This window comes from Mus pahari, chromosome 23 (genome assembly GCF_900095145.1).
Source record: "Mus pahari chromosome 23, PAHARI_EIJ_v1.1, whole genome shotgun sequence".
Taxonomy (NCBI): domain Eukaryota; kingdom Metazoa; phylum Chordata; class Mammalia; order Rodentia; family Muridae; genus Mus; species Mus pahari.
Window position 1 is genome coordinate 12,205,586 of NC_034612.1, and position 24,070 is coordinate 12,229,655.

The 24,070-nt window shown below is 50.1% G+C and overlaps 2 protein-coding genes and 1 pseudogene across 3 annotated transcripts in view; 2 read left to right on the top strand and 1 right to left on the bottom strand.

The window, feature by feature from the left end:
* Hvcn1 (hydrogen voltage gated channel 1) overlaps positions 1-1,487 on the top strand; it is a 32,551-nt gene extending 31,064 nt beyond the window's left edge. Inside the window, exon 7 of one of the 2 annotated variants that reach the window (XM_029533861.1) lies at positions 350-424. In XM_029533861.1, coding sequence (XP_029389721.1) covers positions 350-415 — 66 coding nt within the window. In that variant the 3' untranslated portion in view covers positions 416-424. Of the gene's footprint in view, positions 1-349 lie in introns of both variants that reach the window. The other variant, XM_021186704.2, reaches the window with a different exon arrangement.
* Positions 824-24,070, bottom strand: part of Tctn1 (tectonic family member 1) — a 24,965-nt gene continuing 1,718 nt past the window's right edge. Inside the window, exons 2-14 of the mRNA XM_029533860.1 lie at positions 22,531-22,651; positions 19,992-20,122; positions 18,559-18,710; positions 16,382-16,481; positions 12,894-13,003; positions 11,712-11,732; positions 8,684-8,818; positions 7,728-7,853; positions 7,369-7,454; positions 6,300-6,440; positions 5,319-5,481; positions 2,339-2,458; positions 824-1,631 (exon numbers count right to left, since the gene is read on the bottom strand). Of these exons, the coding sequence (XP_029389720.1) occupies positions 1,488-1,631; positions 2,339-2,458; positions 5,319-5,481; positions 6,300-6,440; positions 7,369-7,454; positions 7,728-7,853; positions 8,684-8,818; positions 11,712-11,732; positions 12,894-13,003; positions 16,382-16,481; positions 18,559-18,710; positions 19,992-20,122; positions 22,531-22,651 (1,550 nt within the window). The 3' untranslated portion in view covers positions 824-1,487. The remainder of the gene's footprint in view (positions 1,632-2,338; positions 2,459-5,318; positions 5,482-6,299; positions 6,441-7,368; positions 7,455-7,727; positions 7,854-8,683; positions 8,819-11,711; positions 11,733-12,893; positions 13,004-16,381; positions 16,482-18,558; positions 18,711-19,991; positions 20,123-22,530; positions 22,652-24,070) is intronic.
* Positions 15,078-15,479, top strand: LOC110313111 (annotated as a pseudogene).

Consider the following 24,070-nt stretch of genomic DNA (forward strand, 5'->3'; position numbering starts at 1 on the left):
GACTCAAGTGGTTTCACTGCGGCCCCCTCCAGCCCACGCTGACCCCATGCCTGTAGCTCCCTCTTCTTGGTCTTTTCAGCATGGGCTCCAAGAGCCAGGTCTAGTCCCTCCTCTGGGCATCTTGTGCCTGCTATCACTGCCCAGGGTCCTTTTGAAAGCCACTCATTCCCATCAGCAGCCAGAAAGCCACTGCTGTCTGCAGCCCTGCCCGGGGAGTGTGGCTCAGAAGGTCACTACTCTGCAGCCCCGACCTGGGGAGTGTGGCTCAGAAGGTCACTACTCTGCAGCCCCAGCCTGGGGAGTGTGGCTCAGAAGGTCACTACTCAGTATTTGTCTGCTTTTACAATAGGAACAGGAAATCGAGCGGCTCAACAAGCTGTTGAGACAGAATGGACTTCTCGGGGACGTGAACTAGCCTTCCAGACGCTCCACCTGGAGTAGCTGGGCTGTGGCCAGGGAGCCAGCGTGTGGTGCAAAATCCAGTCTCCATCTCTGCCTTGGCTTGCACCCCTGGATGCTGGGGACACATCTTCACTGGTACTGTGGTCTCCTCAGCGTCCATGCCCTACGCCTGCAGCAAGGGGATCGTCGCGCCAACCTTTTCTCAAGCTGGACTCCACTGTCGCTTGAAAATGATCAAGGAAGCTGGGCTTGTAAAACCAACTTAATGCACATCCTGAAAGGAGCTGGAGCCCGCACCCCGACCAGCCCACTCTGGAAAAACCTTTCTTTACTAGAAGGTCCCCAGCTTTTCCTGCTGCATCCCCTAGGGGAGCTATCATGGTATCCAGTCCCTCCTCTGCAGCATCCAGCTGTACCATCAGCTTCAATGGCCCTGCACCCACCACATTCTCTCAGTTACTGTACAATTAATGTATAACATAAGCGCTCTCCTTCCCCAGGGCTTGCCCACCAGCATCTCTCAGTTACTGTACAATTAATGTATAACATAAGCGCTCTCCTTCCCCAGGGCTTGCCTACCACATTCTCTCCTCAGTGGCAGCCCACACCAGCCCATCAGTTATACAACCAGCACACAGCAGGGCCCCAAGACTGCCCTGTAATTGCACGATCTCGGGGACCAACCCCCTTGTGCGCACACAGTTTTATACAGCCCCTTGCTGGTTTGTACCTCTCCAGTGCTGACGGGCATTCTGAAGGCAACTCCCACTAGACCAGGGATGATGCACAGAGGAGGTGGCTCTCCGTGCACTGCCACGTCACACTCTGTTCCCTCCCATCTCCCGGAGGGGTGTGGCCTTTGACCTGTATGTGCAGGGTGTTGGACCCATCTGACCCAACACAGTAGCCCAGCAAAGTTTCTAAGAGGGAAAAGGCAGTGGAGTGGGGCAGAGGGCTGCTTGAAGGGTAACAGCCGCAAGGGGAGGTGGCAGCTAGGTTCCTGTCCTCCTGCGCCTGGGGCCCAGGTGCCCACTGCTGCGGAAGGAAAGACCTTCAGGATGGGTAGTCCTGCGGGGGCCAGCTCATCACACAAATGGGAAGAAGAAGCTGAAGGGCAGCCTGGCGTTGATGGTGGGTGGGGCTCGGAAGCCTGCCTCTGCAGGGGCTGACACATCCACAAATGTCACTGCAGTGGAAATGACCATGGTCCTCTCAGGTCCTGGGAGGGGCTGCAAGGAAAAGTCAGAGCTGACACCCTCACCATCTCCTCGCTCACAGCCAGCCGCACTAAGGTGGCTGAGGAGCACTCTGCCACAGACCATGCTGGGCCAGCAGGCCTAGTCCAACCACGGTTCAGTGTTCACAAGAATTGTGCCCGCAATTAAAACCTGTCAGTCTTCTAAGTACAAGTTAAAGAATTATCATGAACTTGTTTTAAGACTCAAAATTAAGCTAGGCATGATGGCACATGCCTGTTAATGCTCAGGGGCCTGAGGCCGAGGATCAGTTTGAGACCAGCCTGGGCTCCATGAGGAGACCCAGCAGGCAAAGCAGCATGTGGGAGCTGTGACTCGAGGACGACCCCAGCCCTAACCCTGTAAAGGGACTGAAATCTAGAGAGAAATAATCTTCCATCCCAAGTAATAAACTTCCCATCACCCTTGCTGTCATGGGCCTTCTGTCTTCATTGGCTCCTTCTTGTTGTGGCTTATTTCTCTTCGTGTGAGGCTGGAGGCTGTCCCAGGTTAAGAACAGGCCTATAGCTACGTGGTGGTGCCATACACCTTTAATCCCAGCACTCACAAAGCAGAGGCAGGTGGATCTCTGAGTTCAAGGCCAGCCTGGTCTACACAGAGAAACCCTGTCTTGGGAAAAAAACGAATTGGCCTACCCCTGGGCCACATCCCACCCCATGGAGACTGGCCAGCAGGCCTACCTCTGGAACTGAGAAGAGCTGGGCAGTGATGTTTACTATCCTGGCCTGGGGGTTCAGCAGGGACCCATACTTAGTCCATTTCACTTCTATACCCAAAGCCACCGGAAGCTGGCAAGAGCCCTGCAAGAGAAAACCAGATTAAACCAGAATATTACACAACCACAAGTCACACTAACTCTGCAGTTGAGTATTTTAATCATAACATGTTTCCCAATTACAGAGTGTTTGGAACACTAGGGTGAACATGCCATACAAGTTCAGGTACAGACAACTTCACAGAGCCTGAGTTACTACAGCATCCTGTGCTACCAGCCCCTCCTGTTCCCAAAGCCAGACTCAGTGTGGAGCTGTGAAGTCCCACTACCTAGTGGTGGGACCCTCAAGGCCCCGACCAGTCCTCATCCACCTCAGAGATGTTTCTGGGCACTGGCTGGGGGTTAGCAGGGAACAGTGAAAAGATGAACTCGCGCGTATCTCATGTTAAAACGCAAACAGGAACTACAGGCATTCTTCCATCGAATTTCACCAGCTAGCAGTGAAGATACAGCTTGGGGTGGAGAGATGGCTCTGCAGTTAAGAGCACTGGCTACTCTTACAGGATCACCTGGGTTCAGTCCCTATAACTACCCATAACTCAAGTTCTAGGAGACACCACACCCTCTTCTAGCCTCTGCAGGAACCAGGCACCACAAGGTGCACATACATACATGCACTCATACACATTTTTTTTAATCTTAAAAAAAGATAGCTGTGTTGACACGCCTTTCCTCCCAGCACTAGGGGTTTGAAGCCAGCCCGCTCTACAGCTGGAGGTACAGTCAGTGTCTGTAGGTTACAGAAGGTAACAGTACAGGGCAGTGGTGGTGCACACCTTTATTCCCAGTACTCAGGAGGCAGAGGCAGTCAGATTCTTGAGTTCAAGGCCATCCTGGTCTACACAGCTAGTTCCAGGACAGCCAGGGCTATACAGAGACTCCGTCTCAAACAATAAAACAACGGTAAGAGTGCATCATCTTCACTGAGGTGAACGGACTCTGGGCCCCGGACCTTCCTCTGGCTGATAACTGGAACTGCAGAAGCTGCAGAGGGCAGGTGAGGGACCCGCTAAGCTGCAGTGCCTGCCGGCTGTTTCAGTTTCCACATGTATTTTTCTAAATTATGTCCTGGCTTAAAAAGCTAGCAGACCTGCTAAACTGGAGCCTGCCCAAAGCCGTAGCGGGACTTCTTAGCTCACAAGTGCCATTTAGAAACCTTGTTCCTCAACTGGCATGCCAATATCCCGTTGCTAGGAGCTGCTGCAGGTGCAGTGGGTGTGAACAGCAGATGCCCTGGGACGGCTTCCCCTGGCACTAATGATGGGTGTCTTTACCCAGTGCCAGGAAGCTAAGAGCCATACCCCAGGTTCACTGGAGGCTGAGCGCAGGGGTTAAGCGATCCTTGGAATGGGGATCTGGTGAGGCTCCTCTCCCCACTGAGCCACTCCTTATAAATATACAAAGCAGATAATGAGAGGCCTGAAGCAGCTGTGACAAGAAATAGCTGGGCAATTAAGGGAGAATGGAGCACACACCTCCGCTGGGGACGGCCCACGCTTTGCTGCTAAGACAAAAGGAGGAGGTGGGCAGAGGAGTCACGTGTGACCAGGAAGCTATTTGTAGGATGTCAGCTTCCATGAAACTCTTTGGGGAACTTTGGAATTGAAAGAGCTCATGTGGGGGTGAACTGCCATTACAGTGCAGAGGGCATGGAATGGAAGTAGTGGAGACAGGAGGCCACACCCCATGTCCCTCATGTCACCCAATGCCTGAGGAAGGCTTGCTGCCTCACTGCCATCAAAGCTGACCGTCCTGGACTGGAGGACTGCAGGAAGGGTCTGGAGGGCCTGATGTCCTGGGTTTTGGAATATTTGCACAACCATGATGACTGAGAAATGTATGAGGCTGGACAGGGAATCCACTGCTCATGTCCACCTCTCACAGATGGGCTAGAGATATTTCAGTGAGCCCAAGTTTTGACAGTAGCCACCACCACATGAGGCCATTGGTAGCAGATGTCACTTTTGGGGGTATGGGATTTCTCAACCATGTTCGACTATGGTTCCAGTTTATGGAGTGACCACTGTGTCCAGCCAACAGCCAAGCAACCAACCGTCTGGACAACCCTGAGTGGTCAGTGATAGTTTCTGGAGGGCTCTGCAGGCTGAGCACGGCAAATGGCTCTGGCAGACCTGACTCCTCTCCCCATTCCCTCTGCCTTGTTAGATCATTAGATGACACCCCTAAAGCCAGCCACGGATGTCTGCTACCTCATTTAGCCACCTCCTCCTCCTCCTCCTGGGGCTGACCACCAAGGTCCAACAATCAAAAGCACCCTTTGGCCTCACCTAATTAACATGCCCATGGGCCCTGTCTGTCTCCTCTTTATCCAGAGGCACTTCTTTGTCCCTGCAGGGCAAATATCATGTCCCTAGCCCCCTCTCCCTTATTCCTCTTCCCTTCTCCCTCACCCTCTATCTCCTGTCTTTTTTTTTTTTTTTTTTAATATTTTACTTATTTATGTGTATGACGAGTGCACTGTCTCTGTCTTCAGACACACCAGAAAGGGCATCAGATCCCATTACAGATGGTTGTGAGCCACCATGGGGTTGCTGGGAATTGAACTTAGGACCTTTGGAAGGGTAGTCAGTGCTCCTAACCACTGAGTCACCTCTCCAGCCCCTCTATCTCCTGTCTGTGTCTCTTATTCCTTGCTCTCCTGTGTACTGAGAACTTGCTCTTGGGGTCCTAGGCTGATTCTGGTCCTTTCAGTCTCCATAGCACAGGGAAGCAGAGGCTTGAAAACTACTGGTCAAAGGCACTGTGAGGAAGAGCAGAGCTGGGCAAACTACCCAGTTTGGTCACAGCCACCTCTCTCCCTCCCTCCCTCCCTTGTGCCCACATGGCACATAAGCAGGTGGCCAGCAGTCTCTCACACTCTTTACCTTCATGTTGGAGGAGTAGGTGACAAAATGCACAGGCACCCAGTCCTGCACATCCTGGGCCCGGGAGTTCCCAAATGCAGCCACGTAGTCAGGGAAGGCCTGGCCTCTCAGCAGGTCCTGCATCTTCTGTGCCAGAAGCTCACATGGGATGGTGCCCGTCAACCTTTGGGAAGGAAAGAGAGGCTGATGGAGGGAGGCGCTGACAACCTCCAAGACTCGCCAGTCTCTATACTTCTATCCTTCCTGCCTCCAACTACTGACGTGGCCCTGACTTTGGGGCATCCTGGTCATGGAAATGGCTCAAAGCAGTTTCCCAACCTGTAATCCACCATTTTTTTCTCTCTTTCTCTCTGAACATTGTGGCATGGGCAGAAGCCAGGCAACACAGTGCCTTTCCCACATCCTGTCCTCCTGGAGGGTGCTGGAACACTAAGGTCCACCAGAGGAAACCAGGGTTTATCCTGGGCTCCTGTGTCCCGGCGTCCTATGGCAAAGTGTTGGTGGGACTCTTGGGAAGCGACCCTGACCTGAGATCAGAGCTAGCAATCAAACTAATGCCAGGGTCACTCCAAAGAGGTGGGAAGGGCATGGGGGAGAGAACGAAAGGGACGAAGAGAAGGGTTTGTACAGAGTAGGAGTTCAGCAACAAATATGTAGAACCAAAGATGCTATTACAGTACTCAGGGGTCTGAGGCAGGAGGGCCAGGAGTTCAAGTCTGCCCTGAGCTACGTAGGGAGACCTTGCCTCCCACAGCACAGTCCAGCTTTCTCTCAGTTGTTCTGTTGTACTATGTGTGTAAAAATTAAAAATCCAGAAATAGGAAGAATTTTTCAGAGGAAACACTTACTCAAGTGCTAGTTGCTATTTGACCTTAGCACGATGTGCCAAGCCCCGAGGTGAGGGAAGAGGACGGCTGTGGTGCTTGTACTAGCAACATGGTTAAGATGGAAGAGTGTGTGCTCTCTGCCACAGCCACTCACCTGAGCCGACAGCCAGACTGCACATTGTAGCCAAACAGCACGGGGGCACGGAGCCCCTCGTTGGCAAGGCAATCCTGCTGGCCCGTGCTCCGAAGAATAGTAAACTGGCCTTGTCTGTTCGTTGTCTGAATAATCCCAGACATTCACAGGCTGTTAAGGGACAGTCAACAGTTCAGAGCACCCAGACCAGCTAGGAACAAAATGGCGTCATGCGTGCCCATGAGACCTGAGTGAGACCACACTCTCCCAGGCCCCTGGCATGTTACCAGGACGGGCAAACATGCCATTAACCCTCTCTCTTGACTGGCTCATCTTCGAAACTAATTCCGGCCAGCTGCGGTGGCCAGGCCCGTAATCAAGCTCCTCCAGAGGCTAAGGAGGGTTGCACACTTGAGGACCACCTGAACTACAAGCAAGTTTGAGACCAGTTAGGGCAACTTGCCAGAAGGAACCTTGTTTCAAAATGACGTGTAAGGAGCAGGCCGAGCCTCAGCCTGGCGGCAGCGTCTCTTCTAGTATCTCAAGACCTGGTTTCAATCCTCACCCATGGAGAAAACAGACAACCCATCTGCAGAGCCACCCCATTTGCTTAAGAGTCTCTGTTTACATGTGAGCTGGCGGGGTACGGCAGCACATGCCTGTGGTCACGAAGCGGAGACAGGAGGACCCTGAAATTAAGGCCAGGCCACAGCCAGCCTGAGATTTGAAGCAACACCAAAGAGTGCCCTTTGGTCCCAGCACTCAGGAGGCGAAGCAAAGGACCTGTGTGAGTTTGAGGCCAGCCTGGGCTACGTTGTGAGCTCTAGTAGATAGCAAGAGAAACTTTCTCAAAAACACAAAACCAGAAGTGAATAAATGAATCAAAGAGTCAAACCCTCCTGCATCCAGCTGTCCTTTTAAATACACCGCAACCTTCCCCCAAAGCACCAGGATTTCCTTAAAACCCAGCCACAGCACATTTCAGTGGCCTGGACTGGCCAGTCAGGTATCTCCCCCTTCCCATAGGCCGCCCACAGCCCACCCAGGCAGACAGGAAGGTGACCTTCTCCACAGACCCCCAAAAGGATACCCCTTCTGAGGCTGAAAGCCAGCGGCCAGCGGGAGTCCTACCCTGTAACCAGGGTTGCCGCTGAGAGGAACAGGCTTGGTGCCATGCTGAAAGACAAGATGATGACTCGGGCTACAGTATTAGGTACGAGCGGGGGGCAACCCAGTGCTTCTCACTGTAACATCTGGAAGAACAGCTCCCTCTGTTCTCGAGTATAAATAGATCCCGGAGAGTGGGAGGACAGCACCCAGCTTCCAGGCAAACCCCGCACACTACTGCAGCACAGCCCGGGAGTTGGGTCATGCTTCTAGACTGATGGTGCTGCCCCCAGAAGCCAGGCTTTCCCCCACTTGCCATCCACAGAGAACTCTCAGACTCACCTGAATAAAGTGAATCTCAAACTTCTGCTGCAGGAGACTCACAGCATTGCTCAGTGTCCCCAGAACGAGGGAGAGGCCGGCTTCCTGGATCTGGCCTGCGGCAGTGTACAGCAGACTGTACCTCACCTGAGATGGAATGGGGCTCAGCAGCCATGCTACCAACTCTAAAGCAGCAGCCTCAGAAAAGCCACGCCCCCAAGCCTGCTGTCCAATCACATCGCTCATGTCCCCTTAACATCCCAGGGGCCACCCCAGCCTCTAGGTTTTTGACATTTCAGATTCAGCTGGCTGGGAACAGTCTATTTCTGCAGACGAAATGAGTCCAATCAAGTAAATGGTGGTGAAAATAAATTGTATGTGTGGCATGTACATGAGTGTGTGAGTGTGTATGTGTGTCCATGTGTGCACATACAGAGGCCAGAGAATGACACTGGGTGTCTTCCTCTATAACTCTCTGCCTTGTTGCCTTGAGACAGTCTCACATTGAACCACAGGCTCTCTAGTTCAGAGAGGCTGGCTGACCAGTGCACTCCTGGGATCTGCCGATCTCTGTTCCCAATGCTGGGCTTACAGCCAGGGGTAGTAGCCATGCCTGGCTTGTTCCCCAATGCTGGGCTTATAGCCAGGGGTAGTAGCCATGCCCGGCTTTTATGTGGGTGCTAAGGATTTGAACTCAGGTCCTCGTGCTTGTGGAACAAACATTCTTACTCTACTAAACCATCTTTCCAGCCACTGACAAGAACACTTTGATGTATTCTTACAACGTGTTAGATTTCTGGAGACATGTAAAGACACATCCTCTGACGACAGAGCAGAAGCAACTGGAGGTCAGACCAGGGAAAGTATCAGCATGGGATGGAGCAGAGTCCCCTCTGGAAGGTGTGCCGTTCCCCTGTGCCCCACAGGCTGGAGTCAGGCAGTTGGACCAGGACTGCAGAGGCACACTGGATGCCTACCTGGAGAACAATGTTGCTGCAGAGTCGACCTTGCCTGGTGCTGACCAGAGATGGCCGCAGGACACCTTGGCCTTCTAACTGCGTCAGTGTGTGATTCAGAGACCGGTACATTACAGACTGGATCTTGATGGAGACCTGAGAGGGAGAGCATCCTTGGCTACCACATGTGACATACAGCACAGGTGACCATGTTACAGAACCCAGAACCTAAAATGAACACTTAGTGACAGCAAATGCAAGGCAGGGGACACACACACACTGCCACACACTGTGCATGCTGTAAACCCACTTTTGCAAGAGGACAGGTATTTACACACACACGCGCACACACACATACACACACACACTCACACACTCATACACATACACACTTGCACACACACATGCACACACACACACACACATTCAAAGGAAACTCACAGAGTGTGTTCTAAGATGTCTATTCATCACAGACACAGAACTGAAAAATGGACTAGTGTCAAGTGTCCATCTGCACAAGGGACATTACTCACACATAAAAAACAAATCCCCAAACATGCATGGGTGAAACTTGAAAACACCAAGTGGAAGAAATCAGACACTATGGGAGGTGGTGGCGCATGCCTTTAATCCCAGCATTTGGGAGGCAGAGGTAGGCGGATTTCTGAGTTCGAGGCCAGCCTGGTCTACAGAGTGAGTTCCAGGACAACCAGGGCTACACGGAGAAACCCTGTCATGAAAAAAAACAAAGAGAAAGAAAGAAAGAAGAAAGAAAGAAAGAAAGAAAGAAAGAAAGAAAGAAAGAAAGAAAGAAGAGAAGAGGAGAGAAGAGGAGGAGGAGAAGGAGAAGGAGAAGAGAAATCAGACACCTGGGCTGGAGAGATGGCTCAGCAGTTAAGAACACCAGCTGCTCTTCCAGAGGTCCAGAGTTCAATTCCCACCAACCACATGGTGGCTCACAGCCATCTGAATTGAGATCTGATGCTCTCTTCTGGTGTGTCTGAAGACAGCTATAGTGTACTCATATACATAAAATAAATAAATCTTTTAAAAAAAAGTAAAGAAAAGAAAGGAAACTAGCCACCCAAGGCCACATATACGGCAGACTCCACTCAACATGGAGTGTCCACCCAGGCAGCACAAGAACCAAAGCGGCTATCAGGGACTGAAGCAGGACTGAGACACCTACGGAGCGACACCTAAGGACATTGGAATTCTTTTTATTTTTTCTAGATTTATTTATTATCATATGTAAGTACACTGTCGCTGTCTTCAGACACACCAGAAGAGGGCGTCAGATCTCATCACAGATGGTTATGAGTCACCGTGTGGTTGCTGAGAATTGAACTCAGGACCTTCAGAAGAGCAGTCGGTGCTCTTAACCTCTGAGCCATCTCTCTAGCCCCCATCTTTTTTTTTTTTTTAAAGATTTATTTATTTATTTTATATATGTGAGTACACTGTCTCTATCTTCAGACACACCAGAAGAGGGCATCAGATCCCATTACAGATGGTTGTGAGCCACCATGTGGTTGCTGGGAATTGAACTCAGGACCTCAAGAACAGCAGCCAGTGCTCTTAACCGCTGAGCCATGTCTCCAGCCCAATATTGGAATTCTTAAGCATGATGAAAACCTTCTGGGGTTAGACTGCAGAGATGCTGGCACAACCTTGTGATGACACTAAAGGCCACAGCATTGCTCACTTTGACAGAGTGTCCAGTGTGTGGGAGAACAGAGCTCACAACCCAGCACCAAAGAAGGGGGAGACTGCATGGCACATTCATTACAAAGGCACAATTCCATGGCATGACCAACTGCGCATGTGTGTAAACACACACACACGAGACCACACCTCTACACTCAGTCTTAGGTTCACAGCCAGAAGCCCAGCTTCCCAGAGCAAACTGTTGCCTCAGGAGATGCAGCCTGCCTTCCAGGCAGCTCACACACAGTGGCTGGCGAGGCAGCAGGGTCCCGGAAAGACAGAGGCAGACAAACTTTCTAAATGACATCGGGGAGCCTGGATCGTGACCAGCTCCAGAAGAGTGACCAAGCAACCAGGACCCCCGAGGACAGCCAGGATGCTTCTGGCGAGGACTCTCCAGGTCAAGTTTTGGAAGGCGCCCAAAGCACCTGCTCAGCTGTCTTCCACTTATGCTGAACTGTTTATAGTTTAAACTGGCACGTGCTGAAGCCATCGCTTTAGAAATAAAGATGCAGTCCTTACACGCCTGCTCCTATGACCAAGGCAAACCTACAACTGTCCTCCCAGGTCAAAATCACTCTCTCAGGGAGACAGCATGGAGACATGGGTGACAGGAAAAGGCAAGCTAGTCTGCACAACTCTCTATGCCACCAAGGTACGTCAACAGCTTGAGTCGCTGGGCATAGTAGCACACGCCTTTAATCCCAGCACTTGGGAGGGAGAGGCAGGTGGATTTCTGAGTTCGAGGCCAGCCTGGTCTACAGAGTGAGTTCCAGGACAGCCAGAGCTATACAGAGAAACCCTATCTTGAAAAACCAAAAAAAAAAAAAAGAAAAGAAAAACAGCTTGAGTCAAGTGGGGAACCCTGGGATGTGACTTAACTAGTGCTTGTTAAAATCAAAAGGCCACTGGATCTAAACAGCATGAGGACAGGACCAGTCTGAAATGGTAGAACAAGGCACTTTCTAGAGGCTGAGTCACAGAAAGGCCTGACACGACTTCCGTTTTGTTTTGAGAACAGGATCTCACTGTGTTGCCCTGGCTAGCCTGGGACTCTCTATGTAGACCACCCTGGCCTTGAGCTCACAGAGATCTGCCTGCCTCTGCCTTCCAATTGCTGGGAGTAAAGCCATGTGCTTCTATGCCAGGGTAAAAATTATCCTTAAAGGAAAACAATCAGATAACTCAAAGGATGTGATACCAGTGTTTGACCTCTGGCCAACGACTTATGTACACTCGTGTACGCATCCTCCCCATCTCATCCCCAACAAACCACACACCCACACACACTCACCATGGAGAGACAGACAGACAGTCAGACAGACAGGCTTTGTGCTCTTACCTGTGTTGTTGAATTAGGTACCTAGACAAAAATAAACCACAGCTAAGTTAGGCACAACAAACAGATGAGCCTCTACAGCCTTCTCAGACTTCAGCGAAGGCCACATTCGCCATGGAGATGCCATCATCACGACAGCAGATCTGCACTCAGGACCATTCCTCCTACTCTGTGGTAACCACTGTACTTCCCTCTGCCATCTCATCCTCCCTCAGCAGTGGCACTCCCGAGGCCTGCCTGCTCTGCTGTCACTACCCCACACTGCCTCTCAGCCCTAACATTGGGGAGAGAGGCACAGCTTGGTCCTGCCTGCTGCCCTCGCTGCACCTGTCTTCACAGCAAGGCCATATCCCTGGCATAGAAGGTACTCAGGGCCTGACTCTGGTCTCCCAGGTTGAGCCTCAGCCTGACGTCAACATCACATGGCTGTCCTTCCAAAATCTCGTGGCTCTATACCCTCTCAGGCCAGAGGTCCTCTGGGGAAGTGACAGATAAGGCATGCTTGGGGAAGTCTACACTGAGAGAGGGAGCTACACCTTGTCACATTTGAGGACAACTTGAGAATTCAAACTTACTAGAACTCAGGCCTGGAGGACCGACTTAGAAAGCAGGAGGGACTGGGGAGGGGTAAAGGACTCTGAATATGGCAGCCCAGGTGCCCTACCCTCCCACAACCCTAACAAGAACTTAGAAAGCAGGAGGGGCCTTGGACATAATCCCATGATTGAGTCACCTCTTCCTCTCCTCAGCCCTCCCTCTCTGTCACGGAGGCCAGGGCCTTGATCACTCTGTCCCAGCTCCATCACCAACTCTAAGGAACATGGCCCTTTCCTTGGGACTTGGGTGCCCCCCAGCCGGCTGCTAGACCTTTCCTGATGGCCTCTGTCTTTAGGTAGGCATGCCCTTCCCTCCCTGCTGTCCCGGGGGCCCACTCTTTATGGTGTAGGTAGGACTGGTAATGTGGCACTGGATGATCTCTAATGCTGTGAGCAGTCACTGAAGACCTGGCCTTGCTCAGCCACTCTCAAGACAAATGAAGGAAATTTTAAAACTGAATGGAAACAAGACACAGCCGAGCTCCATACAAACTTCATAAAGATCACTGAGCAGCCACCGGTGTCATGGGGCTAGAGATCAGTCTACATCTTAAAGGGACAGTCAGTGCTGCGTCCAGATGGGTCTTACCCTCAGAATGGTAGGGCTGCTGTAATGAGCCATGCTGAGGGCTTCCATTCCTTCGCACTGTTCTATGTTCACCCTTCGGCTGCATTCGAAGGCCTGGCTCACCAGGAACGCTGGAAATGGTAACATCCAGGGGTTGGGAGTTGGAGGAGAGATACACAGAACATGTTCAGCTCAAGAATGGGAACTGAAGCCGGGCGTGGTGGCGCACGCCTTTAATCCCAGCACTCGGGAGGCAGAGGCAGGCGGATTTCTGAGTTCGAGGCCAGCCTGGTCTACTACAAAGTGAGTTCCAGGACAGCCAGGGCTATACAGAGAAACCCTGTCTCGAAAAANCAAAAAAACAAAAAAACAAAAGAATGGGAACTGAATGGGGGCTGGTGAGATGGCTCAGAGGGTAAGAGCACTGACTGCTCTTCCAAAGGTCCTGAGTTCAAATCCCAGCAACCACGTGGTGGCTGACAACCTCCTGGCATGAGATCTGACACCCTCTTCTGGCAAATCTGGAGACAACTACAGTGTATTTACATATAATAATAAATGAATATTTAAAAAAAAAAGAATGGGAACTGAAAACAGTCATGCAAGCCGGGCATGGTGACTCACACCTTTAATCCCAGCACTCGGGAGGCAGAGGCAGGTGGATATCTGAGTTCGAGGCCAGCCTGGTCTACAAAGTGAGTTCCAGGATGCCAGGGCTATACAGAGAAACCCTGTCTCGAAAAACAAAAAAAACAAAACAAACAACAACAACAACAAAAACAACCCAAAACAGTCATTCGGAAAAGGCAAAATAAGGGCTGGAGAGATGGCTCAGTGATTAAGAGCACTGACTGCTCTCCCAGAGGTCCTGAGTTCAATTCCCAGCAACCACATAGTGAGTCATAACTATCTGTAATGGGATCCGATACCCTCTTCTGGAGTGTCTGAAAACAGCTACAGTGTACTCACATATAATAATTAAATAATTCTTTAAAAAAAAAGAGAGAGGGCTGGAGAGATGGCTCAGCGGTTAAGAGCACCGACTGCTTTTCCAGANGTCCTGAGTTCAAATCCCAGCAACCACATCGTGGCTCACAACCACCTGTAATGGGATCTGACTCCCTCTTCTGGGGTATCTGAAGACAGCTACAGTTGTACTTACATCTAATAAATAAATAAATCTTTAAAAAAAAAGAGAGAGAGAGAGAGAAAAGGCAAAATAAGCTACAACACAAAAACAGCAAGTTTAAAATGGGGCTTAAAAGTGGGTTTCAACTATAAAATACATGCACAAAATATTCTAAATACAAAAATGCCCGAAGATGCAGAGCACTGTCTCCTTCCAGCTCTGTGCCCCGCCCAGAGCTCCGCCTCAGGGGGAGAAGCGTGACTGCCTGCTGAAGCTTTCAGAAATGCTATGCAAATTAAAAAAAAAAAAAAACACATGCGGAAAAGGTTATTTTTTAAACAACCATTTTCCCCTTCTGGACAGGGATGTGCACCCGCTATACTGTTGTGCACATTTTTCCATGAGCTATGCAGCATCCTGAAGCCCTTCCAGCAATCCTGAAGGGATAATTAGTGTTCTCTCCCGGATGCCCATAATTACTCCCCAGTTCCCGGCTAATGGCCACAGCAGTTGTCTCAGCTTTGGCTGCTGCTATCACAGTCTGCATGGGGCTCCGGCACGTGGGCCAAGCTTTCCTTCAGGAGTTCTGGTAACTGCCATCCATATGTTACACTGCCTCTGGCAGGGTGGGACCAACTGTCCCACCAAGTACTGCAGGGGAGTATGTCTCTCCATGGCTTCCAACTTTTTGAGCTTTGTCAATTTGAAAAGTAGAAATGGCTTCTGAGCTTGGCTTGTTTGCTTTTTGAGACAAGGTCTCTCCATGTAGCCTAGGCTGGCCTCACACTGGCAGCCCTCCCTCCTCCATCTCCCAAGAGCTAGGGTTCGTGGCATCCCACCTACCAGACGTCAGTGCTTTTAACTGACATCCACCTCCTAGCTCAGGAAGAACTTGTCACCCAGTTGTTCCTTACAGTGGCTCCCGGCTGGCTGAGGGTTCAAGAGCCGTGGCTTTGGCCTTCTGCAGCCCAGGCCCGCCCGAGCCCTTGGCTTCTCTGCTCTCCTGGAAGAAGTGGGTTTGACCCAGGACTTGAGCACCAGGCTCTTAGAGTTCTCACTGTGGGAGTCAGCCCAAGATGTCCTGTGCACTTTTCCGCCATCTTGGCATCTGTGGAGACCTGCTGGGAACAGGACTTCTAGAAGCACGTCTGTCTGGAAGGCTGTGGTGCAAGGCTAGTTTTGCTGGCTATAAGCGAGGTCTTTGGAACCAAAGAGAGTGCTTGGCTCTTAAAATTGAAGGCATTTATGCCCTAGATGAAACGGAGTTCTACTTAGGCAAGAGATGTGCTTATATGTATAAAGCAAAAAACAATACAGCGACTCCTGGAGGCAAACCAAACAAACCCAGAGTGATCTGGGGAAAAGTCACTCGGGCCCACGGAGACAGTGGGATGGTTCGTGCCAAATTCTGAAGCAACCTTCCTGCAAAGGTCATTTGTCACAGAATCCGTGTGATGCTGTACCCATCCCGGATTTAAACTAATGGAGAGTAAACAAGTAAAAGTAGATTTGTGCTCTTGTAAAAAATAAATAAAATAAAATAAAGAAGTCCTATGCAAGCAGGTATGGGGCCTGGCACCCCAGGACTGGGGAGGCAGAGTTAGAAGGCCTACATGGAGAGACCCCGACTCAGAAACCAAACAAGAGCCAGGCATGATGGCACATGACTTTTAATTCCAACACGGGGATGGCAAAGGGAGGCGCAGAGGTGGGTGAATCTTTTTAAGCCAGCCTGGTCTATGTATTGAGTTCTAGGCTAGCTACGCCTATATAGTGAGACAGTGTCTTAATAAACTTTAAGAAGGGGGGCTTGACAGATGATGGCTCAGTCACTGAAGGCCAGACTTACAACCAAAACATTCAAAACAAAAACAAAACCCAAATAACAACAGTCAAGAAGAAACTAAAAGCCTCACCATGTCCACGGCTCAGGCGAAGCAGGGATGTTACCATGACCTCAGGGGATAGCGTCAAACAACTCTACTTTTTTTTTTTTTTAAATGACATTTGACTTGTGGGTAGATGTGGAAGGCAGAGAATAACCCGCAGTAATCCTTTCTCTTCCTCCATGATGTGAGTCTCAGAGATAAACTCAGTTGCCAGGTTTGGTGGCAAGCACCTTTACCTGCTGAGCCCTGTCACTGGCCCCGTGGTGCCTCACGCAGAAGTGAGTGCTGAATCAAATGCTGCGGAGGCTTGTAGTCCCTGAAATGGGTAGCCAGTGTGCTCACTACAGTGTGCAGGGAGTCACCGACCTGAGAGAAAGGACCTCCTCAGGTGGTGATCTTTGAGGCAGTTTAACTGGAGAGTGTTTAGGTTATGAGCCTGCCTAACTGGCAAGCTTAAGTGGCCATCAGGAAGAGCAACAGCTCCCTCTTACCTGCAGGGTTCTGATCTGCACACATAGATGATGTGAGAGGCGAGGGCAGTTTCAGAAATGACCCTGAAGATGCGCCTGCAGTCTGCAGAGGGGCTCCATACTGCAAACAAAGTACCCACAGGTTAGATAAGGTGCTCCTTCAGCATGCGCTGGGCACATGGCAGTGCCCACAGAGCAGGGGAGTTGGGGACATAGTACTGAGCACAGTCCCTGCCACACAGGGCTCATAGATAGTTGTGGGTTTGGGGACACAGTGCTGGACATAGTCCCTACTGACACAGTGCTCACACAGCAGTGGGTTTGGGAATTCAGTGCTGAGCACAGGTGTGTGTGTGTGTGTATCTGTGTGTGTGTATCTGTGTGTGTGTGTGTGTGTGTATCTATGTGTGTCTGTGGACAGGAATCAGATGGCTGAGCACAGACATGAACAAATCACTGCTCATTTAAATGGCAGTTGTGATACTCATTAACATCTTATAAGATTGTATGTGTCTGTGGATGGGGGAGAGGCCCATGAAGGTCAGAGGTCATCTGGCTGTCTTCACCTTAGTTTTTGAGACAAGGTCTCTCTATTCACAACAACAGAAACTGGAAGCTTGTGTGTGCAAAGAGAGGATGGTGGAGCAGGAGGGGCAGGTGGTTCGACAGTTAAGAGCACAGGCTGGCCAGGCATGGTGGCGCACGGCTTTAATCCCAGCACTTGGGAGGCAGAGGCAGGCAGATTTCTGAGTTTGAAGCCAGCCTGGTCTACAAAGTGAGTTCCAGGACAGCCAGGGCTACACAGAGAAACCCTGTCTTGAAAAACCGAAGGAAAAAAAAAAAAGAGCACAGGCTGCTCTTGCAGCAGGAGGACCTGCCCAGGCAGCAGGCAGTAATGCTGGAGAGCTTGACATGAGGCCTGGCAGGCATCAAATGCTCCAGGATCAGCAACCGACCTTCATATTGACACGGGGAAGACAGAGAGTGCCACAGAAAAGTGTCCTAGGACAATGTTTCTAAGTGACCCCAGCTCCACAGTTCTCCCCACAGCTTGTAGATGAGCTTACAAACCAGGGGGAGCAGGGCCGAGCTCTTCCTGGCCATGTACAATGTGGATCCGCTGGGCCCAGTGAACCAGTGGGCCTGACGCCAGCCATGCCCTGGCACGCACCAAGCAGGGGCCTCTGCATTTCTCAGAGGCTCCTCAGTGACGTCCAACTCTGACGACTCGTGCGTACTGTGCTTTCTCTTCAGAGGACACTTCTGAAAAGGTGTTCTTTCTCCATTCTGTGTGGTGCATGCGTGTGTGCATGTGTGTGAGATGTAACTGTCTGTATGCACACGGACACGCCTGTGACTGCACAGACACATGGATGCACGTGCAAACGCAGGCTTGAGGCTGATACCAGACATCACCTTCAATCTCTCGCCCACCGTATTCAGTGAAACGGTGTCAGTCAAGCCCCGAGCTTGCAGGTGAAGCTACTCTGTAGCTAGCCTGCTGCTGAGGGTCCCATGCCCACCCTTCAATCCTGAAATGACAGGCCGGCCAGCACACCCCCATCAGCATTTACATGGACAGCGGAGATTTGAACTCCTGTCTTCGTGCCTGTGGTGCAAGGGCTTAAGCACTCAGCTATCCTGACGCCCATCTGCTCTGTTCTGAGGCAGGGTCTCATGGAGCTCATAATACTTTACATTTGCGCTCCTGCACCTCCGCCTCCCAAGGCTGAGATTACCGGTGGGCACCAGCAAGCTGGGTTTCTAAAACTGACCACATTCAACATTAACGAGTCATTCTTTATGGACTTGCTAATGAAGGGATATAAAATAGCCTGCAGATTCCTAATGTCTGTAAAACTAAATATGACCAAGATGAGTACCTGGTGTCCAGAGAGCCCAGTCCCCGTGCCATAGGTGGCTGCAATCAGTCCACTACACCCACACACTAGGGTTCAAAAGAACAGAAAATTTCGCAGAGACAAAATTCGGTGCAGAAGTGACCTCACATCCTGAGCACAGAATCTGAGCACTCAACTGCATTCTCAAGATCTTTGATGGAGACTCATTCACTCTCCGTGCTTTTGTATGTGTCCCAAGGGCAGGTAGTTTGCCTTTGTATGTTGATACTGAAATTAGCTTCTAAGGATAGAGTATTTCAGGGTGTATGACTAGCTGCCATTGGGTTGCTGGCTCACCTGGTATTTAGTGGGCTGTGGGCCATCTGATGCGGCTGTGGAAGGAACAGCTGATTCGGCACTCAGTGTAAAGCCATCTGATGTCCGCATCAGTCTGTCGAAATTGTTTTCATCGGGCACTTCTGGATTAGCAAAAGACAGCGCAGGCTTGTCTGTAGACAAAGCATTGGCAATCAGCAGAAATGTACGGAGTATGTGGCACCTCACCTTTGGAAACCACTGTTAGTAGCTATAAAACTCATGGCAGGTGAAGGTGCACTGGCAGGCCTCACAATGTCAGCTTGATCCCTAGGACTTACACAAAGAGAACTGACAGTTCTAAAACAGTCACCCTCTAGTCTGCACACACACACACACACACACACACATGCACACACATTCAATTTTCAAATGTTTTCTTGTACATTTGCCTCTCCCAGGATTTCTTGAGCTTGTTAAATGAACAGGATCCCTCAACATCATGAGTTTGAGACCACCCTGGTCTGTATGGTCAACAGAGGAGCAGGGTCACTCGACGGGGCTGCATCTAACCGTGTGGCAGGACTTGCTTTGAAGGCCTTCAGGGAGACGACACAGCAGAAGCCAAGGGTCTGGCTGCTCTCCCTGTCTAGCACACGGACAAGCATCTGCTTCTTCCCCCTTCTAGGGGACACTCTCCCTGGGGGGGCTGTCAGAAAATAACACTCAACTCTTGGCACCCACTACCTGGGCTGTGCATGACAGGAGAAGAGGCAGGCTCCATGTCCACTTGGCTGCTACTATGGCTTAGGCAGTCACTCTCACTTGTCACTTTGGATAAGCACATTTCCCCAGGTCTTCAGTCATGAGGGAACAAATCCCAAACATGGAAAGACACGGGAATGAGATGATGAGGTTTAGCTGACAGGGCCATGAGTGGGCCTGTTATCCTGAGAACAGCACACACCCAGGAGCACGGTGGACCAACACACTCGCCTGAACTGACTGCTCAGGTTAAAAATAAAGATCCTGTATTCATGCAAATCTTCTTAGTAAAAATAAAAAAGAAAAAGGAAATGGAAAACCACAGGTAACATTTAAAGATGAGACTCATTTTTTAACCATTACTCTACTAGGAAATAAACGTGCGTGCACACACATGCACACAACACAGACACANNACACACACACACACACACACACACACACACACACACACTACAACTTGGATCTTTCTGACTATGTGGCATAAACATCTTTGAAGTCAAGTGTAAGATAAAGGCAGCTACAGAAGACTGTGTGTGCCCAGGATCTATAAAGTTACCTGTCAATCAGCCTCGGGGCTTAAGTCATTCACGCGGCCAGGACAGAGGATGGGTGCTTTAAATGAAGCTGAGTGAGGAGGTGTTCTTCCATACAGCAACTTTTAAAAGAAAACCGGAGCTCCCTAAAATCTATCAAGTCCAAATACTTACAGTTTGAAATGTGGATGCAGAAGACAGAAGGATTGATCTGATCAATGAGTTTGAAGTTGCGGTGAGGAGGGTCTGCTGTCAAGTTCATTGAGTAGAAGGCTGCCTTCTGACTACAAAACTGCCTGTCACCCCTGAAAGTCAAAGAAAGCAACAGCAAGTTTTCAGTCCACAATCTAAGCCAGATCATCCTACATCTCCCAGACGCCTTCACTACAGAAATAAGACGAAAGGACACTCATGATGGTGTCAGGTCGGCAGAGACTCCATGTGGCTTTACTTGTGGGCACGAGGGTGGCCCTGAGGCTTTGCTGCTGTCTGCTGTGGCAGTGCACAGATTTAATCCCAGCACCAGGGTGGTCAGGACAAGTGAGTCTAGGAGCTCAGGTCTATACAGCAAGTTGCACATCAGTCAGAGCCACACAGTGAGACCCTATTTCAGGAAATACAACAACAACAACAACAACAACAACAACAACAACACTGTTTAAGGGAAGCCTTCTCAGTGTGGAGTACAGTGCAGAACACTTTCCATTCTTAGACAGCATTGCGATCATGACATTCTGGGAGATGGAGAGATGGCTCAGTGGCTAAGCATTTACTGCTGTAATGGAGAACCCAGAGCCAGCAGCTCATGCCTGTAACTCCAATTCCAGGGGCTTTGATGCCTTCTTCTGGCTTCTGTAGGCACTGCATGTATGTGTTGCCCATGACACACACAGATACACACAGATGTGCATGAGTGCGCGCACACACACACACACAAACCATACACACAAATACACATAAAAAAATAAAAAACCTACTACGAAGTTTGCTTTGAGTATTTTTATTATGTGCACGTTTGTGTGTGTGTGTGTGTGTGTGTGTGTGTATGTGACGTTTTTTCCATCCCACATGTGTGGAAGTCGGAGGACAATTTACAAGGGTCAGTTCTCCTCCTATGTAGTCCCCTAGAGATTAAGCTCAGGCCAGCAGGAAGCGCCTTTACCCACTGAGCCACCTTTCCCCGCTCTCTACTGCTGACCAACCTGTGGGTCACCTTCACACAGCACAGCTCAGACCATCTTTTCTAGAAGGCCTTCCCTGGCCTAGCTGAGGTGACCTTATTCCCTGGTGTTCCTTAGGCCCTGCCTCACTCACTCAGCTCCCTCAGCTAACAGGAAGCTCTTAAAAGTTGTATGGGCGGCCAAGCAGAGGTGGTGGAATAGTGTACACCTTTAATCCCAGCACTTGGGAGGCAGAGGTAAGTGGATCTCTGAGTTTGAGGCCAACCTGGTCTATAGATATAAGTTCTAGGACAGCCAGGGCTACACAGTGAAACCCTGTCTTTAAAAAAAAAAAAATCAAATTTAATAAATGGCACTCCAATTCAAAAGCCGACATTCTCCCAGGGCCAGCAGGGCTTGCTTGCAGTTCCAAGACAAGCAGACTGATTTTCAGGGAAAGCTAAACACGCTCTGGTCTTGGAGTCCAGGAAGGGCCCCCTCCAGCACCTGCTCTCCAGGCTATTCCACCATGCTGGAGGGAATTCAGTTGCCCCACTAGGCTGATAAAATGGTTTCTCATGGGAAGAGTCCATTGTGTTTCCAAAAGGACTAAGCATACCAGGTGGCTGTCCTGCATTTCAGCCAGCTCCATCTGCTGGTCCCATCCTGAATGCATAGACCTTCTTTAAAGGGTTGTTTTGTTACAAAAACCTCTGAAAAACAAGCCGAGATCACTCAGAGCTGATCACATCTTCGACTTGAACGTCCATGAGAATTCCGCCTCTGCCATTTCCCATGCACCGTGAACTGAGAAGCCTTGCATCCAGAGAGATGTACACAAAGCACCCTGACTAAGTCAAGTCCCCAGAGAGAGCTGACACAAGGGCTGGGGAGGCGGCCTAGCGGGGAGCATACTTGTTTCTGAAGCGTGATTTTAAAGAAGCACGATATCCAGCATGAATTTAAAAACAAAGCCAAAACAAAGCTGAACCCAAGCTCTGATGTATATCGGCAGCAGGGCACTGAGCAGAGACAAGAGGTTGCTAGCCATCTGTCAACTGGGGGTAGGGGTAGGGGGGGGTGGGGGTGAGTTCTACATTCAGTGAGAAACCCCATCTCAGAAATGAAGGTGGAAAGCAATAAATGAACAGACCCATGTTTCCCACAGGCCAACATGCATGCATGCAAAGACAAGCATACCCATGCATACATGCACACATACACTATATATATATATATATATATATATATATATATATATATACACACACACACACACACACCCCGTCATGAGACTATTTCACAGGTACAAAGAGGTGACACATTATCTGTGCACAGCTCAAATATTAATTTCCAAACTCCATAACACTCCACAGGCAACTCGCGTGTCCCTCCGTCGCCCACACTGTTAAGCGGCTGCATGGGACAAGCGACTGCTTCTGACAACACAGGGCTTTGCCCACAGGAATTCTGAAGAGTGTGTGCATGATTCCTGCCCCCACATTTTATCATCCTGGCCAAATAGCCATCAAACCTCCCTGTCATACACTTACGTGACAACGGGGACCGAGCAGGCAGAGAAGACGCTGAAATCCGCGGGGCTGCAGTCAGGGTCGCAACAGCAGTTGACATCACACTGTGCCGGAAGCAGGTCACAGACACACAGAGCAGCAACTACAAGACAGGTCAGTGGGGGTTCAGAGGGTGAGTGGGCTCTCACCGCTCCCTGCCACCAAGGAATTCTAGAAATCAATGTCACAACAGTGTCTGGTTCCTCCTGGGGGAAAAGTTGATCATGGACAAAAGCCACTTTGAGTACCCCACCCCAGTGTCTCTCTAAGGTGGCTGCAGGGGTCTATATTTCCCCTTCAGAGCAGATTCCAAGGGAAGACTGTTGGCAGCCTTGTTCCTTTCCTCACATGCAGCCGGTGGCTTTGAGGCTCAACGCAAAGTCGTGAGATCTGTCCAGTAATCAAATGTTCCTAACTTGGCTTAAGATGTCCTTTTGGAATTTAAAATTTTACAATATAGGGTAATACATTTATGGCAGGATACTACAACATGGAAGAAAGGCAGGGACATTTCCCCCCCACCCCTGACCCTGACAACAACTTGGACCTCATCCACTCTGACAGCCGCTGTGACTGACTCTTCAGGACTCCATGGTTAACCCCACTGACCAGGCAGAGCCCCTGCACAGGAGCAGACGGGAGAGCTTCCTCCCAGCGTACTTGAGTATACTCGATGGCTGCATCGGTTTATTACCAACTTTATGTCCTGCTCCTCCTGTCTCTGTCAATGGAGAAAACCCTCTTGAAGAAACAACAGAGGGCCTGGAAAGAGGCCGGGTACAAGAGCTCTGGCTGCTCCTGCAGAGGCAGCTCACCAACCATCAGTAACTCTGCTTCCAGGGGATCTCATGCCCTCTTCTGGCCCCTGAAGGTACCAGGCACATATATGGCCTAGAGATCCATGAACAGGCAAAACACCCATTATCAATCTCAAAAAACAAAAAACAAACAAACAAACAAAAAACCACAACATACAACAAGAAACAATACATGGCACAAAAATAACAAACTGAATTCATGCCACAAACAACTGTGAGGAGGGAGGAGATAATAAATCCAGGGCTTTGGCCGTTTTGGTCATTTGCTCTTTGCTTCCTGAAGCAGAGGCTCATTTGGGTCACAGTGTATTCCACCCTGGTTCCTGCCTTCCCCCAGCTAAGGTGTCACTGAATCTGTTTGTTTGTTTGTTTGTTTCTTGCTGTTTTTCTTTGAGACAGGGATTCTCTGTGTAGCCCTGGCTGGAACTCACTTTCACTCAGAGATCCCCAAACCCTCCCCAGGATTAAAGGGTGTATACCACCAGCACCACCTGGCTTGAATTTTTTTTTTAAGATTTATTTATTTTATTTATATGAGACGCACACCAGAAGAGGACACCAGATCTCATTACAGATGGCTGTGAGCCACCCATGTAGATGCTGGGATTTGAACTCAGGACCTCTGGAAGAGCAGTCAGTGCTCTTAACCACTGAGCCATCTCTCCAGGTCCCTGGCCTGAATCTTTTCTTTTTTTTTTTTTTTT